At 38.2% G+C, this 18,929-nt stretch overlaps 1 protein-coding gene across 2 annotated transcripts in view; it reads left to right on the top strand.

Annotated features, from left to right (window-relative positions):
- Positions 1–18,929, top strand: part of FBN2 (fibrillin 2) — a 174,824-nt gene that overhangs the window by 102,063 nt on the left and 53,832 nt on the right. For both annotated transcript variants that reach the window (XM_054186701.1, XM_054186702.1), the window contains exons 20-28: positions 345–464; positions 5,422–5,559; positions 6,789–6,839; positions 7,311–7,436; positions 10,465–10,692; positions 13,209–13,334; positions 15,649–15,777; positions 17,902–18,027; positions 18,750–18,875. In XM_054186701.1, coding sequence (XP_054042676.1) covers positions 345–464; positions 5,422–5,559; positions 6,789–6,839; positions 7,311–7,436; positions 10,465–10,692; positions 13,209–13,334; positions 15,649–15,777; positions 17,902–18,027; positions 18,750–18,875 — 1,170 coding nt within the window. The remainder of the gene's footprint in view (positions 1–344; positions 465–5,421; positions 5,560–6,788; positions 6,840–7,310; positions 7,437–10,464; positions 10,693–13,208; positions 13,335–15,648; positions 15,778–17,901; positions 18,028–18,749; positions 18,876–18,929) is intronic.

Consider the following 18,929-nt stretch of genomic DNA (forward strand, 5'->3'; position numbering starts at 1 on the left):
TGTGGCTGGGAGTGCATTGCATTCTATGAAAAAGGAGTTTTGTTTTCTCACAGGACAGTTATAGTTGATGCTGGAAAACTTAACAGTCCAAGTTGTTGGAAATTACTGTCTTTGTAGAAAAGAGCCATTTAATTAACACTTTCAAAATATGTGCTCCTGTACAAGTGCACCTACATGCTAACTGTCTGTACCTATAGGTTTTGAATGTCATGCTGAGAGGAGTTGGGGGGGCAAATATGCCCGGCAGTCTTGGCAAATCATGGTCCACAGCAGCATTTGTACAGTATAATATTTTCCAGAAGCACATCATGGTTCTAACAGTGTCTTTTGTTTCTGGATTATAGATATAAATGAATGTGAAAGCAGCCCGTGTGTCAATGGTGCCTGCAGGAACAATTTAGGATCTTTCAATTGTGAATGTTCACCTGGCAGCAAGTTGGACTCTACAGGACTGATTTGTATTGGTGGGTATTTTCTCCTGTTATTTTCCCTTTTTCTTAATAACTTGAAAAACATTGATCATATTGATTAATTAATCAAGAAAATAATGTATTTGGGTAATTTTCCCCATGATAGCAGACAATATGTCTAGTTCTGTAGGTAGGACTAAACAAACATGAACTAATTTGATTGCTTCCATGAGAGCAGAACAAACAGAGAAACAAAATTCCTGAGGATGTCCAAACTATGGTGAAAGTGGTGAAATGCAGATATTGACTGGGGGGGGAGCGTGGGAATGTCTTAATAGGAATTATCTTGTCCTTTGGGAGAATGAGAATACGAGTAAAGTTAGAGGTGATTAGTCTGGTAGTTGAGAAACTGTAAAGCAGAAATGACTTTCCAGTTCTTTGGCTACTTTTAAATCTGAGACAAGATAGCAAGTAAAACTGGAGGAACATCTACTTAAATAGGAGTAGGGTAGCATGATGATAGGAAAGCATCTAGGGTTCAGGACATTCTTCATAAACTGTGAAGACTGCCTTTCCTAACTATAAGGAAATGTTAATGGCTTTTGCGTTATAGCACAAACTCATACTTCACCTCTTTTGTAGGAAGCTGGTAAAGGTGAGTAAGACAGATCTGAGTTTGTCAGGATCCCTGCCCCTGGAGTAGATGCATGACTGTTGTCTTAGTTTTATATACACACACACACATGCACATAAACACACATACATATACAAAAATGTATCTATAAATAAATAATATTAGCATCCTTTGAGGATTCTGTTGCCTTGAAAAAAAGCAGAGCACTGCACAGATTTTATTGGACCTAGCAGCAACAGTTGTCTGCAAGATGTCACTGGCATTATCTTTGGAAGCCATTTATTAGTGCTTTTTTTTTCTTGCCTTTCCAAGAAAACTCAAAGGATGGGAGACATCTGTACCTCCCAGGTGATCACAAGCAGCCATTGTTTCATCTTATTTGTGTAACATAACTGAAGTCATTGTAGGATATGTGGGATAAATTGGATTGGATGATTCTCATTTTAAATGTTCCTTTTATTTTAAGATGAATTTGTCTGGTGTTCTTGGTTCAACTTTTTGCCTTGCCAAATTTTTCTTAAGGTAGGAAATTGAATGCAAGGACTCAAGTTTCCATTTAATGATGGAGTCTGTAATATGCTTTTAAAGTGAATGTTACTTTTGTGTCTAAGCTTTCTCTTCAGATTTCCTTGTAGTACCACTGCCCAGTAAAGTTTAGTATTGTTTTGTTCATTTTTACATTGTGCTAATTTCTTGATATAACCACACTAACCAATGCTTTTTTGTGCTGCGTATTTATAACTTGGTTGTGTTCTCACATCCAAAAGTACTACAAGTGCACTAAGGGCCTAATTGTAACAATGTTCTGGATTTAGTTTGCAAATTATTTCCATTGGAATGTTTACAATGGGAGGTTCCATTTGGCCTGAATATTTGTGTTAAGTAACATAAAACATAAAAAAATATCTGAACAGTGTGATAAAAAGTAAAGAATAGGAGCCACCTATGTACTGTGGGCCTAATCATTAATTTCTCATTGACCCAAGTTGTCTCAGGAACAGTTTTTTGAACTAAAGGTGGGAATATGATAGGACAGAAGGGTCTGAAGTACAGCTAATGTGAGACATACAGACTTATACTGTTAGAGACCAGTTGTGTATTTTTCTACCTTGGCAAAATTTCTATTGGAATTGGTGGTCATGAGAGGAGGGCAGAGTGGATTATTGAAAAGTGAGTAAGGGATTGGAAGTTAAAGGTAGTCTACTGTGTGAAAAAATTGCAAGTGCTGTTGTCAAATTTTAAATCTACCATTTTAAATCTCTATGGTAGAGCAATTACTATTACCACTGCAATGAAAGACATGTATGTTGAATGCATTTACCCTATTTTTTTTAGCGGATTGCTCCTATAAAGCACTCCTGTAGCATCAGATATGAAAAGCACAAGCCAAAAAATAAATGTATGGCTACAACAGTGTTGTGGTTTGGGAATGTGTTATATTTTTCTTGAGACTGATCAAAGTAATGTCATATTCTGACCCCTCTCTATTTTTTCTTTAACATCAAATTTGCTCTCATGTCAAAACCAGAATCAGTCGTACATTATAAGGGCAAATTTTTATGTCTTTCATGATGATGATTAAAGTTATTGAACTTAAAAATGGCACAAAATTTTTAAGTAAAAGCACATGACAACAATATTAGAATTTTTTTACTGATTTTTATTGTCTTGTGGACTCAGGTCATGTATTGCATGTTAGACTGATCTTATATGGAGAAGCTACGTGGCTGATGCATGTTCGTTATTGAGTTTGTGGACAGAAGACTTCAGTCTGTCTGGTCCTCTGGTTCCGTTACTCAGACTGCTCAGCATCAAGGCTGAAGAACCATGTGGCTTGAGCCATTTGCATCCATATTACCTGTAGAAATTGAGCATCGATGTGAGCCATTTGTCTCTTTCTGTGAGCTTTCCTGGGTAGAGAAAAAATGATTTGCTTAAATTATGATCAGAATTCAAGTCACAAAATTTGTGCTCCAATTTAAGCTCAAACCTCCAGCAAATGAGGGTTGTTAGTTCAGCAGTTACAATAAAGGCATTCAGCAAAAATGTTGTCATGTTTTGTATTTACTTTGCTTGCACACTGACAGTGCTTGCAATATTGAGGCTGCACTGTTAGGGGAAAAAACAGGAGTTGTTTTTGAAATACCTCTGTTGATGGTCCAAGTGTTGCACTTAATATATGCTTTTTATGCATGTTTTAGTCTAGATTCATGGAATTCATGTGCTGCACAATAAGTAGGCTGCCATCTGCCTGTAGTATGCATATATTTTTCTTCAAGTCAGAATCAAAGAGATGCCAGCAACAGAAAGAATGCTTTGATGCTGGATAATAACTTTTTCACCAAAGCAAAACTCACAGTGACTGCCCACTGTAGATTTTGTCTGGACAAGAGAGATTATGTAAAATAAAGGAAATTAACCCATAGCCTGAAAAAGATAAGACAAGCAGACTTTGGCAGGATAATGTAGATGCAGCTGGAGTGAGGAAAATCACCCACTAATTTGTGTAGTTTAAATAATTTTTGAGATATTAGTATGATTTTTCCATCCTGTAAAGTTGGCTACTAAAAATAAATAATACTGAGCTCTAGTGAATAAAGCAACGGGAGTGTTTACGTTTTGGTAACATAAAGCAGACATACGAACATGTGGGGAGCAAGCTGGATGTGGCCTGAAAGCAAAGCCAAAGAGCCTATATTCCTATGTGTTAGTCCCTGAATTTGGGACATATGATGACCAGGGACATGACCGGCTAAGAGCAGAGCCAGCTAATGACTGCCCAGGTTTTGTCTTCAGTCTTGTTATGCTAACCCAGGTCTTGACTGTTAGCTAAAGGCTGATCAAGGTGTGGAAAAAATGCCTTTTCCACTCTTCTGTACCCCTCGTTGCTTTGTGCATTTAAGTGTGGTGTTCTGCCCCCCATTTTGAGACCAACATAAACCTACATAATACAACTGCTTTACACTTAACTATTAATGAAGTATGTAGCACAGTTTCTGCGACTGATTCTAGACACATTCTTGGGCCGGTTTTTTTCCTGTTACTTTAGTGAATGAAGGGTTGTGCTCTCTTTGGTCTACATAATTTTATAACGTGACAATTTTGTAGAAAATTAAAAGTTGTTTGAAAAAAAAAAAGCTGTAATTGTTCTATCTTAAGCACATTGCTCCTAAACATGAGGTATTAGTAATAGTGATCAACAGCACCTAATAGATGGTCTGGCTTTGTACATATAACTAAATCTTAAAGCCAAATCCCATTCTTCTTCCATTAGTCATCTCATTAAATTCATCTGGGCCACTTGCTTAGCTTTGAACTCCGATTATGCACATGCGTTTAAATACCCAGGCTGACCTCCCAGTCTGGGTTAGATCTTTACAGACTGCTTTTGCTATCTGATCCCAAAGGTTGTTGTCTGATTAAAGAAATTTTATACCATTTGAGTGTAACATTGTAAAGGTATTGAGCAAAGGTGCTGTAGGTACAACTTTTAAAGTATGTAACTGATTTAAGATCTAAAAAAATGGCTTGGGTACTGAAAGCATATATTTTAAGACTTGAAGATTTGGGTACCTGAAAGAGAATTTCAGAGGATTTCAGGCAGCAGAGACAACAGTGAAGTCTGAAAACCTACCCTTTGCTCAGTGGCTGTCTAGCCTCGGCAGCAGTCAGGAGGTGCTGCCTGATGTGGCTAGTCACTCACTGGAGGGGACTGGCCCTGAGCTGCTCTGGGTTCCTGGCCTGGCCATCCAATTTGTGATTCAGGAGCTGGGTGTGCTGTGGCTGAGGAGCAGAGAGTGGAGTATAACCTCTCAGGAGCAGAGAGTGGAGTATAACCTAACGGGCGTGTTCAAAGTATAGCTAATGCACTAGCAGAACCAGAGCCCTAAAAGAATATAGCACGCTCCTATGTCCCACATTTTTATCTTTTTTTCCTTTCTGACAACCTTGAAGGTTCACCGAGTGAGAGAAAGGCAAGAACACCTGGATTTCATAACCCAGTGGTTCAGGCAGTCAGCTGGAAGGAAGAGTCCCAGGTTGTGATCTCTGCTTTTGTTGTAACTTGTGTATTTTAGACTGATCGGTCACTAGAAATAAATAAATCCACTGTATTATCTGGAGAACCTCTGCTAGCTGTGGGACCTAGACTATAAAACGCCTCAAGCAGTGTGCTCTATTGCTCCCTTCTAGTGATAGTGCTATTCCTTTCCACCACTTCTAAACTAAAATGTGATGTGTACAAAAGGACTCTGATAGAAGGTTTATTTTCAAAGAGAGCTTGTGCTCCCTTGGTACTCTGACTACACATGGCATGAACTTGGCATGCCAGCTCTTTTTTGCTGTGACAATTCCATATTGTTCTCTATTCTGCTGCAGATAGCCTGAAGGGGACTTGCTGGCTTAACATCCAAGACAGTCGCTGTGAAGTCAACATCAATGGTGCTACACTGAAATCTGAATGCTGTGCTACCTTAGGAGCAGCTTGGGGCAGCCCGTGTGAACGATGTGAATTAGGTATGCTCTGATAAGCCGCATCTCTTGGGAGAAGAGGGGAAGTACCACTAGACAGACGCTCATCATTTTCTGTATAGAAAACAAACAAACAGACAACACACAAAAACTGTGAAATGAAGTTGTCTTATTTAGCATCGCTTGTAATCTCCACCATCAGAGATCATTCTAATTACTTTGAAGTTACCAGGAAATAACATGTGAATAAATCTTTTAATAATTACATATGTTTCGTCTCCACAGGAACTGTGCATTGGGGTAGGGAAGTAAGGACTACAATAATAAAGTGAAATATCTGGTAAAAGTCTTAAGGGCATTTTATGTTGTGGGCTGTTAACACTTTTTCCAGCTGTTTTCCAGCACATAGCTTATGTGCAATTAGTATTACTGTTAGATTACAGAGTTAGGTCTACAAGTTGGAAGCAGGAATGCTAACTGTGTTTGTGGAAAAAGTACTGTGCCGCATTCTCCCCATAAGGTTTGAATAATGCCACTTGCAGCAGAACCAGTGTCAGGATGTTTTGGCCTTTCATTTTTAATTGGAACAATAACTGTGGGCACATGTATCCCATCTAACAACCATGGTGCAAACAACATCCAACAGAGCTGTGAACTGTGCGGTACAGCATCAAGCAAAGATATTACTTTGGACTCCTGGAAGCAGCATGGTCAGATCAGACTGGTAAAACTAATCAAAACCTAAGCAATATAGAGAGCTAATTAGCTCAATCTGGATACATTTGACTATTTAATTTCCTATTCTCTAACTAGTTAAATTTCAGCAAGCTTTCATATCACTCATCGTGCTACATTTTACATGTGTATCCTAAAATAATGTCATTGCTTAGATCCTTTATTAAGCTGCCATGAAAAAAAAGCCGTTACTGATGACTGACATCACTAAAGCTTTAAATCTTCAGGCAACTTTACAGGAAATTTACCTTTCAGCTACATCTGAGTGCAGAGATTGATATGATTAGATGCTGAGCATTCCAGTCTCCATTAAAGAAAGCACATGAGAAAGTAATTGTCTAAGATTTAATTTCCTCAACTATTCACTTGTTTTAAATAACATGTATGAGTCAGTACTTTTCTTGATTGAGGCTAGAACACTCACCACCTTACACGGTCACATTATTACAGAATACCAAAGATGCATTTATTTTTAAATTATTTACTCCTGTATTTCTGTCATTCCAAAGCAGTGATATATCTTTCTGGCTTGATTCCAGACACAGCTTGCTCAAGAGGATTTGCCAGAGTTAAAGGCGTTACCTGTGAAGGTGAAGTTTTTGCTTCTTACTCAAGATGTATTTTTTTTTTCCTTTGAAAATGAGATAAAAGGGCATTTATGATGTTGTTGCTTTTCTCAGGCATAATCATATCAACCTTACATGAATGCCTTCACAGTTACTGACTGTTGGGAAGTGTTATGTTACACTGTTTGTTGGATAATATCAAAATGATACAGAGAGAATGGAACTGCTCCTTCGAAATACATTTAATCCCGTTAGGTTTTCCTCTCACCCACCCATATCCATCATCTTGTCTAGGAGAAGAGAATGTGGCGTCTTCATGCCCCATGACTTGAATATCTTGAGACTGAGCCACATGCTTGTTCAGAACAGTGATCAGACGCTAATACAGTACGGATGAAGGCCTCTCGCTTTCTTTCATGTAGCTTTAATTCTCAATAAAGCTGTAGCTGTCTCCTTTGAGTTAACATATAACTCAACTCTTTGTTTCCCCAACAGATGTAAATGAGTGTGATGTTTTCCCGGGGGTTTGTCCCAACGGGCGGTGTGTTAACAGCAGAGGTTCATTTCACTGTGAGTGCCCTGAAGGACTGACCCTGGATGGAACAGGGCGAGTGTGCTTAGGTAAGAATGCACTCAACCCTGCCAACTTTTTAGGTGTGTCCAGCAGTTGTCCAAAATTATTCTCAAATGGGTGTGAAAGGATGTTTTATTTGTTTCTGAATTCCTCCGAAAGCAGTTTGTTAAGCATACATTTTAGTTTATGCCTGCTTAGGTATCTAATGCCCCTGCCAGTTCAGGGGAGAGCTGTTAATCCCTTGGGGGAATACGAATGTTTGTGTTAAGACTTGTTTTGCCCACAATGCAGTCAATAGGTTTTGCTAGAGTGCTGCCCTTACTCTGACTCCCATTCACAAACAGAAATGTCTAGCTCACTGGGAGCTAGATGATAAGAGGTCAGGTGGTCAGCTAGCAGCTTGTAATGCGGGGTAAAAAGTCCTCTCCTCTGTTGCTATCTAGTCATTTTGTGAAACTCAGATGCTACCTTGTAGCATGAATATGCTGGTGCAAATTGGTCTGAGAGTAATCAAAATGAGTGTAGATAAAAGTAAGACTTCATCTTTATTGTACAGATTAATATCTTCTACTGACAAAACATGATGTCCATGAAAACATACATTTCTCTAGGAAAGACTTCAGGTATAAAAAATACTGAACCCCTGTGTAAGTTCACAAAAATAGAAGTATCCTGTAGCAAGTGTAATTAGTGTTATTAGTCTGCATCTTTAGAAATCAATGGTCAGAGATGAAAAAAGATAAAGTCAGGGTACTGGATGTTTAGAATACATTCTGTAATTCGTATTATTTTTTCTTGACAGTTCTGAGGACTGTAAAAATATGATTACTGACAGAGTTGATTTCTTTTAAGAAAACAGTGCAGCAAAGCAAAAAAAAAGAAAATTCAGCCCTTGCTTCATGTCAAGAATTTTCCTACTCTAACCGTTATTTTTTATTTCAACAGTGTGCTCTTTCCTCAAGCAGATTAAAATATAAGCAAACACTTTTGCTTTAATTGCACTATGCCTTACCGATAGTTGATACAAACAGTTACCAGGTTGTGGGGATTTTTAACGTTAATTTAATTCTAGAGATGTTTTTTAAAATAAGCAGAATTTTGAAATGAAGAAGATGGTACAATCAATATAAATGTCTCAGAATAAAGAAACAATTCAAAACGAAATCTGCCCACGTGCACGTATCCATTACATTTGTGCTTATCAGATGCAGTTTTGCATGTTAGGTTTTACTTTCTATTCCACCCTCCCCCAAGCCCCACAAACTTAGTAGTTCTGTTGCCACTCACTGGCATCTGTGTCCATCAAGCCGGTATTATTTCTTAATGAGAAATTCGGTTGGACAAGTGTGAATTTAATTGTGGTTGATAGATACAATGAAAAGTTTGAACAAAGGAGCCATTTTCAAACAAGACACAGGATTCCTTTACCCTCAAAGATATGTTACCTTTTCTTATTTTAATGAAAAAGCAACCTTTTATATTACAAGATATGTGCCTTCCATGCAACACAAGCAACTGTGCACTATGTCACGTATTTCTAAAATATGTTTATTTCCTGCTGGATCCACTACAGTGATTTTAGTGCAAACAAATATTTATTAGCAGTATGTCTGCTGGATCTCTGGAAATGAAAATAAGTATCATCTTGATGTGGAATAGTTTACAGGAAACCATAAATAGTCTTTCAACAATTTCCATTTCATATACTTGGTTCTAAATTTTTTAACTTCAGATGTGTGTAAGGTAAATTTATATTATAAATATGCACAACTTTTAAGGGCTTGTATGAAAAACAGTTCAGCAGCTCATCTGTGTTATTTTTAGATCTTACATCTTTTTCAAAGCTTTTTGTGCTAAGCATTTAAGAGTTCTGTTAGGTTTGCTAAAGCCTAACTTCCAGTGCAGTATATCATATATATTGTGAAACATTAACGTTTATATTTATCCTGAAAATACAGCTTGACCTACAGTCCATTTCAGTCGTTTCAGGACGCTCTAGAGTATGTCCAGAAGTTATTTTATCAGACAAAGTGTGTCTTTGTGATCTTCCTTACACACTGAAAATAATTCTATTTCCGTGGAGAGCACTAAGCTACCAATAACTTTCTGTATAGTATCACAGACGTCTTCTCTAGCACTGCTGTAATTGGTATTGTCCATTTCCCATTATTGGTATTATTTGCCAGAGTTTTGGAATTTGGGCATAGAAATTCTCTTGTGTTCTAGAAATTAGCATGTGGAGACACATTTTTAGTACCAATTTGTTATTTTAACAAGTACTAAATTTTTTTCTAAAAATTTTAAACTATTTTTCTTTACTGAAATACAAAGAGGTGAAAAGTGTAGAATGTACTGATGCTTTCAAATGGGTTATTATTGTTATTTTTCACTGTATGTGAGATAACAGCAAAGCTGATTTTTTTCTGTATACATACCAGCACGTGGTACTTTTCCTGACAGTTGGGTATGCAAGTATAGATGCTGCCTACACACTTGGTTGATCTATCTTTTTGTTGACTTGCTTTTCTGCAAATGAGACCCATGAGTATAACCATAATTATTTTTCTGGAAACCATATTGTTTTCTCCTGCTAACCGGTGTTAAAGTAAGCCTAACAACCGTGAGCAATTTTTTTTTCTGTATTCCTTGTATTATTAAATTCATTTAATAATATAAATATAGGTAGGAATATTTTTTTTTAAATTAATGTAGGTCAATTTGTAGATGAGAATACCTGATATATTAAGGAAATACATGTCTCTGAGCTATCAAATACACATAGAAACATAAAAAGCAGAATCATGTCAGAGTAATGGTATATCTTGATATTGGGAGGCAGCAAAATAAATGCTTGTACTTTTGTGTGGTACAACAGAGATCCAGAAACTTAACTATAGTGCAATATTAGCAACTTCAAATGACTGAACTTTGTGCAGAAGTGTAGAGTCTTAAGCAGAAATCTGTCTCCCAAAAACTGAGCCTTACATGTACTCGTGCCTCAGAAATAGGTGCTTCTGTAAAACAGAAAACTTGAGCAAAGGTGATAATGTGTATTTGTTTTTGTAAAATGAACAGATATTCGCATGGAGCAATGCTACCTGAAATGGGATGAAGATGAGTGCATTCAGCCTGTGCCTGGCAAGTTTCGTATGGATGCCTGCTGCTGTGCTGTGGGGGCTGCCTGGGGCTCTGACTGTGAGGAGTGTCCTAAGACTGGCACCAAGGAATATGAGGCTCTGTGCCCCAGAGGTCCTGGCTTTTCCAACAGGGGAGATATTCTAACTGGCAGGCCATTTTATAAAGGTAATGGTTCATTCTTGGATCTAAAAATGAATTACAGGTACACCTGGGTGAATATTCTAAGAAAAAGCCAGGATTTGTGTCTACATTTGTTATGTACTTGAAATAAGAGATATTATAGCAATGTTTGCCTGAAAGACCTGACCTTACAGGCGGGAAAATCTCTGCTCACATGGGGCTCAAGATGTTACAGGAACCTAAACTGAAAAGGTGCAAAGTTTGAATTTGGTAAGGAGAAAAAGGAAATGACTACATCAGAACTGAAGGCGGGGGGAACTCTAAACGATGAGAATAACAGAAAATGTGCACCTTTTTTAAGGCAGTGCTTTACAAAGAGTGAACTGACGGTCAGATAAAGTTCCATGAAGTCAGGGAGTTAAGATGTAAACGTAAAATATTACTAAAATTTGTCCCAGCGTCTCTGAAAGAGAGACTGAGGAAGGATGAGTTCTTTCTCTGGTTTGCGCAATTAATAAGTGATTAAAAGGGAAGGGTGTCTGTCGCATTAAAATTATGAGGGCAATGATAACAAGGAGCTGCAGTGATTAAGAAGTAAATAAAAGCCTTTTGACCAGTTTTTACTAGCTTTAATTCCTGTAGTGCAAAAACAAAACTGAAGAAATTGCAAAATGTTAAGAAACCGTATCTGAGATATTCCAAGTGACTGAGATCTGTTAAGAAAAGCTGTAAATTTCTGTGTGCAGACTCTGAGGTGATCCAGAAATGTTTTGGTATTTTATTTTTAAAAGGATGTGTTCTGAAGGATTTGTCTTGAAATACGTTGAGTTGCATGAGAAAACTTTTAACAGATTGGACCTCTGCTTCACCATAAACAAGCTCTCGTTTTCAGGAGTTACCATTCTCAGGCAAAGTTCTGAATGTTCCATGGTGATTTACTAAGCAAATAAGGAATTTAATAATAATATAATTGTTTGGTTTTATTGAAATTTATTTAATTAGAAATAATAAGTTCATAATTATTTAATAATAATAAAATCTTGTCCCTTCCCAAGATTCTTGTAAGAATTTGCTTCTTGTTTCTGCTTTTATATTTGGACCATGCTTTTCTTCCATTTACACTAATACATAGGAGATAGAAGTTTGCTTCATCAAAGATGATTCTTGGGTAAGGACATTCATCCAGCAAATTATATTGTAGAGCGTAAGAGAAGCTTATTCAAGTTTGTAAGTGCTGTTGGGGGTGTGCATATGAGAGAGGCTGACACATGAAAAACCTTTATTTGTCTTATGCAAGATCCTTTAACAGCTTGTTGCTATCCAGCTGTCCAGCAAAACGCATTTCGAAGAAACATTTCATTTGATATTCTACAAAAGAGAAATTACTCTTTCCTAAACTGAGCTCCATATATCATTCTGGCAATCTCAATTTGAAAAAAAAAAAACAAAAACCAACCAAACAACAAAAACCAATCAACCAGGGAATAGTTACATCTTTTACAAGCTTGCTCAGGAACACCATGAGTATTCATTGTGTTAGAAAGCAGAATAGAGCACAATACACGTATTGGTGTCATGGTCACTGAATTCACTGAATTTGGTTGATTGCTGGTTAACATAAACTTTTAATTACTGGTTCAATTATTGAGAAGCAAAGAAAGCATAAACAATTCAACAGGTAGGGAAATATCTTTTCTGCCTTACCCCCAGGCTCAGCTTCAGCCCAGCACCTCTCCTCCACATTTCCTGGTGTCCGGCCCTGGTAGTCCCACGGATGAGATAGTTGGCAGCACAGGGCCTTGGGGACACTGAGATGTTCTGTCTTTGTCACCCCTTGTTGCTTAGTCTTCTCTTTCACTGCTCCTTCCTTCTTATTCATTTCCTGTGCCCTGGCATAGGCTTCTCCATGGGACAGAGGCCCTCTGGGGTGTTCCTGCTCCAGCATGGGTTCTCAAGCCCATGCTCCTTCAGGATGTCCCAGACCCAGTGTGAGTGACTCATGTACTGTAGTCCCTGGGATGTGTCACTGCCCCAGCATGGATCACCCACAGTTCATGGTCCCTCAGGGATCTCCCTACCTCAGCAGGGGTTGCATGTGGGTCAGAATCCCTCAGAAGTGTCTCTGCCCCAGCATGCGTCCTTCATGGGCCACTGTGTGTCAGGGTATTCCTGCACCTGCCTTGATCACCTGTAGGCCACAGTCCCTCAGGCATGTCCCTGCCCTGGCATGAGTCAACATGGGTCCTCAGGGGTGTCTCTGCTCTGACATGGGTCCTCCAGGGGTGGCAGTCCCTCAGGAGTTCCTCCTCAGACATGGAGTTCTGCCTTCCAAGAGTGCGTCTCCAGTCATGTCTCCAACAAGGACTGCTCTTGCATGCCTTCTCCGTTTCATTTTTCCAGTCTCCTAATCTGTTTAGGAGGAGGCCATCCCTCCAGTCCCCTGCAACATAAACCTTGCCTTCCATGCCCAGTACAATTGCTAAGAATGAACAGGAAATTCCCATTAATTTTACATATATTTGTGCTTAAGAATGCTCTTTTCTTTTGTTTTTATTTCATAGATATCAATGAATGTAAAGTATTCCCTGGTATGTGCATGAATGGTAAATGCAGAAACACAATTGGAAGTTTCAAATGTAGATGTAACAATGGGTTTACTTTAGATATGGAGGAAAGAAACTGTACAGGTAAGTCTTGCATTTTCCCCAGTTTTCCCTAGAGTCATAGAATAATCCAGGTTGAAAGGGACCTTAAACAACTTTTTGTGGGAAAGGGAGCCTAGATGACATTATCTAGCACCCTGTCCATGTTGAAAACATCCCATGATGGGGACTCTACCACATGCCTGGGGCATTTTAAATGAACTTGCACTTGTTATATAGCGTGGTTATCTGAAAACTTAATATCATTCATTTTCTTCAGTTTCTAAGAGCTTAATCATTGGACAGAATGGCCAACTGTCTTAAGTTTCCCTTTCAGAAAGTGATTCTTCAATAAACGTAACATTCTTCTTGTACATGTACATTAGGAAGTTTTTTAATTGGTGTGAAGATGCTCAGGTCATGCTCTATCAGTACAACCTGAAAAATGAATAAGGAACACCAGCGAAGCCAAGTTCAATTTTTTAACATACAGATTAACTTCATTTATGTCCCTTACTCTCTGGTCAGTGTATTACCAAATGAATTTAGAGACTCAACTGCAAATTAATTTCACTTAGATTTGACAGCCAACCACACACAGAGGCACCCATGCAATTCTGACATCAGTGCAACATTAACTCAAGAAGAGACATGCATTTAATTTAAAAGTTTAATATTTTTTTTATTCACCGTCTGGAAAAACTGAAACAGCAGATAAGCTTGATAGTTTTCTGGTTATGAGAACCTGGATGCCTGCATTGTGGGTGGCTGTGTGCTGAAAACGAAGGAGGTTTTGTTATACTACACAGGCGTCTATGAGTGAGTCTGAGTAACGTGAAGTGTGGGTGGTAAGGCATGTTAACTGAGGTTGGTCTGGATGTTAATGTTGCCCTAACTGGTGATTTCCTTGTTTTTATAGTGATTGCATTGATGAGAAATGCATTTAACAAACTTTATTTCTAAACTAACAAGAATAGGTCAGAAAACTTCTCCTTACAAAAGCTTTTTTTGGTTCTGTTTTCCATTGAAGGATTGTTCTGATGAAAATGTTCCACTGAGCAGCTGTAGAGAGCCAGGTTTTATTAAATGGAAGAGGTTTTTTGTTTTAAATTAACAACAAAATGTTTTATAAAGCCTACAGGAGGCCAGATACTCTAACATCCCAGGCCCACCACATGGGTTACCATCCAGCACCTCCACACATCTGTGTGTGAGGGCTGAACTATCTTCACCTGGAAGAAACCTGGCCACGGGGAGTGACACAGAGGCAAAAGAGTCTCTTGAATGTGGTGAAAAAAGAACTGTTTTGAATCTTTAGCAGTTTCTTTAGTTAAGCTTATACTTGCCTAGTTTTCCTCAGCCACTTACACAAATGAGTCTACTGCACAGCTCAATAACTTACTGCAAACATGTTGGTGCTCTTCTCAGTTTTCTTCCTCCCTGAACTTCTTGGATGACAGAACCAATCCTGTGCCCTATCCTGGACTAACGTCTTCATTGTTTCAAATATCCTGTTATTTTTATTTCCTGTAAAGACTTCATGATTTCTTAATATATAAAAATTAGTGACACAGTAATAAATGAAGCTGAAGGTAGAGAGTATAGTGCAGAACATGAAACAAAGGCATTGAACCCTAGTTCACCCCAAAAACGCTGGGTGGGCAGTAGAGTAAGGAAGAGAGAAGTCTGGAAAGATGTGAGGCGATAATAAATAACAGGCTATCCAGTTCTTCTTTCCAGTCCTCTTCTTCAACACTGCCCTGTTTCACTGGATCATATCCATATTACAAATTCCTCTTTAGCTTCCTGCCTCACTTCCAGTGTGTCTTATAAAGATCTCTTCTTTCTCTTCTCTTTTTATCTTCTACAAACCTGCTATAGTTTTCCACAGTAAGTTTCATTCAAACTTAACTAATAAGATAACCAGTGAACTGTAAATCTAGCCTTTAAGCTTATAATGCTATTACTGGATAGACGTTTTCATAATAAGCAATTTAATATCGATGGCACTGTTGTAATGAAGTCAATTGGTACCTCTGTAATAACAACAACTCAAATTCTGTTACAGTTAGTAATTTCCTTAGAAATCTAACCTTAAATTATACTTGATGTAAGCCTACTTGTTACATAGTTCATTGAGACCTCTGAAGGCATTCCGTTATGAATCTTTCACAAACTGTTTCACATAATCAGATATTCCTTTAAATATTAAACAAATTTAATTTTTCTCTGCTGATTTTTATACTGTGTAAGATTTCTGTAGAGTTAATTTTTAATGGACAACTGTTCACTTCTGTGAAAAGCAGGATAACCTTAAACTCTTATTTGATTTTTCTACCTCTCCATTACTATAAAATAGACATTGATGAGTGCCGGATCTCACCAGACTTATGTGGAAGTGGTACTTGTGTCAACACTCCTGGAAGCTTTGAGTGTGAATGCTTTGATGGTTACGAAAGTGGATTTATGATGATGAAGAACTGTATGGGTAAGTGTTGCCAGGATGACCTGGAGACTGTCTGTTCACTGTACAAAGCCTGACTGTACTCTGTACTATGCTTGCGCTGCTCCGCTGAACACTTCATATGTGCAATTACTGTGACATCTTGAACAAGTGAGACCAATATACAGTTTATAGGACAGATAACTGAACTATGCCTATAGCTTTGCTTGTTCTTTTTGCTAATTACTTTTACACATTTCTGTACAGATATTTTAGAATGGCAGCAACTATTCATTCATGTAGTTTAAAAATGGCTAATAAGGTATCCAAACATTTGGTAAACTTAGGAATAGAAGGCTGGAGTTTCAGAAGTAGCGTGATTAGCTTTTCCTTGATTCTGCTAGGACTCAAGAAATTCTGAAAGCATTTCCTGAAAAATCACATCTCTTCAATCTGTCTGAAGTTGTAAGAATAGAAATGGAGGCACCAAAAGTTACTAGTCACCTTAAAAAATCCTGAGTTAGTAGCGTGGTGTACTTAATGAAATACATCATGAAATATATAAAGAAAATGAAAAGTTTGAGATTTTCATCCTAATGAGGCTGAATGGGTCCCACTCCTTGCTGTTCTTGAAGATAGGATTGACATTTCCCCTCCTCCCAACCTAAAGATCCTTGCCTGATTTCCATGACCTTTCAGGGATGGTCTGGAGTGGCTTCAAAATGACATTGGCCAGCTCCCTCTCAGCACTCACAGGTCTTTTCCATGTCCTTTGTCAGTAGTTCCCTTCCCCCATTTCCTCTCATCTCTTTGCTGCTGTTGTTATACCCTTCACATCCCTTGCCAGGGTCAACTCCTGGTGGCTTTGGCATTCCTAACCCCATCCCTGCACACTCAGACAGTGCCTCTATTTCTCCTCCATCTACTGTCCCTGCTTTTGCATACTTTATACTTCCTTTTTGAGTTTGAGCTTTGTCAGGAGCTTTTGTGCTCATAACTGAACTCAAATGAGTGATCATCTGCCTCTGTGTGTCACAAGGCCATGCAAGCCTCCTGTCACCTTTACTTGATTTCCTGAAAATTGTGATGCTTTTAGACTCCAAAAGTGAGCAAAAAATCATTGCCTGAATCACAGATGGACATAATAAAGAAAAAAACTGTGGAAACTGAGTAGCCTTCATGAGAGACGGAGTACAAATGCAGAGAATCAATACAGGGGCATGATACAGGGAAGCATGATGTAAGATAAATAAGCAGAGAGTGAGGACATAAGAGAAATGACTTCATGAGGACCTGTTGCAGGAACAAAGGAGGGGAAGGCATAATGTTCAATGAAGACATTTTGGAGCTGCGAGGACTATCCAAGCAGAACTATAGCAAAAGGAATGTTGAATTCCATCGTCAGGCAGTTCTTCCCCACATGTGAATAACCTGCAAAACCCAATGGTATCTTGGCTGAATTCTCAGGCTAATGAAAGATAATGCTAGTCTGCCTATCTGAATAAAAGTTTCTAGTTTTAAGTTTAGGTAGCCATAATGCTTCCTGGGAGTCCGAAAGTGTGAGTGCATCCTACACCTTGAACATCTTTTGTACATATTTCTCTTCATCCACATCTACAGTATTAGCTGGTTTTATTAGGTTTGTAAGTCAAATATTCAGTTTGCCGTTATAAGCTGTAGCAAGCATATTTCTCCACCACACAACGACATACACAGGAGTTGATCAAAACAAATTGCCATTTAGTTAACAGTTTACGCATACATCCCCATTAACATAGACAAAATTTTGAGTGCATACATAAATGGGTGTCTGGTTGCATTAAGAAGCACTTTTTTGACAGTTTCATCACATTAATACATTGTTCTAAATGGCAACCATCCAAACAGTTGCTGTCTTCTCTTGTGTTCTGTCTCTCCTAGAATGCTTAATTTTGAATGATGAATTTCTGGTTTTCTTGAGCGAAAAAATACCTGGTTTTAGAGTTAATAATGTATAGTTTTTTGTTTGCCCTGTTACGCAGCATGAGGAAAGGAGCAGCATTGCTTCAATGAAGTAATGCTTTTATTTCTGAACCCCACATTCTGTCACTTACAGACACTGACAAATGCTTTTCTCTTTGTTGCTCCTTAGTAATGATCTTATACTTACTTATCGTGGTTTCTTCACAGATATTGATGAATGTGAACGCAACCCCCTGCTGTGTAGAGGTGGCACATGTGTGAACACCGAAGGGAGTTTTCAGTGTGACTGTCCTTTGGGACATGAGCTGTCACCATCACGTGAGGAATGCATAGGTGAGTTTCAACTCAGAATAGTAGTCTTCGGCTTTCTAGGAAAAGTGGTCATTTGTGCTATGAAAACTTCTTGTATCTGGCAAGAATGGGGCCTCAGGAATGTCTTACACAAATTCATGGTCTTCCTTTATATGAGTATCTTCCAATTAAAACCTTATAACGGATCCTGTAAAATCTCCAGTACCCTTAACACTGTTGACTTCAAAAAGGGGTATTTTACCAGGCCTCTTAGGGTTTATTTAGCAACCCAAAGGACTGTACCAGTTATGTTGGCAACTTTCAAGTAAAATATGTACAAGCACAAAGTGAACTTCAGTCCTACACTCACTAAAAAGTATTGTCCTTTATTGAAATGCAGCTCACCTTTTTGCACGTAATTCACCAAAATTGTGAAAAAAAATGCAACCCCCATAATACATATTATATCTCCGGTTTCTGTGTTTGATGCATAGTTGCTTCAAGAGTTGGTTTAAACCCACACACTGTGCAGTTAATGTTCACAGAGGAGAAACAAAGAGGATAAACCTTTGGACACTGTCTTAAATATACTGTTCAGAGCTCCATACCTTGAATTAGAACATGCTAAGAACAAGAAAGAAATTAGAAAAAGCCTGAAAGCCACCAGTTTAAAATATTACCTCTCAGCCTCTTTCTCTGGCATTTGAGTGGTTAGAGTCTGCTTTCTGAATAACAACTAATTGATTTGAATGATTCTTTTCCAGATGTAAATGAGTGCTCGTTAAGTGACAGTCTCTGCAGAAATGGCAAGTGTGTGAACATGGTTGGAACATACCAGTGTTCCTGTAACTCTGGGTATCAGGCCACTCCTGACAGACAAGGCTGCATAGGCAAGTGTTGTACACCTTCACCTATTTATTTGTGCTTCAGTATATATTGTTTCA

The sequence above is a fragment of the Rissa tridactyla genome, chromosome Z, assembly GCF_028500815.1.
Source record: "Rissa tridactyla isolate bRisTri1 chromosome Z, bRisTri1.patW.cur.20221130, whole genome shotgun sequence".
NCBI classification, from domain to species: domain Eukaryota; kingdom Metazoa; phylum Chordata; class Aves; order Charadriiformes; family Laridae; genus Rissa; species Rissa tridactyla.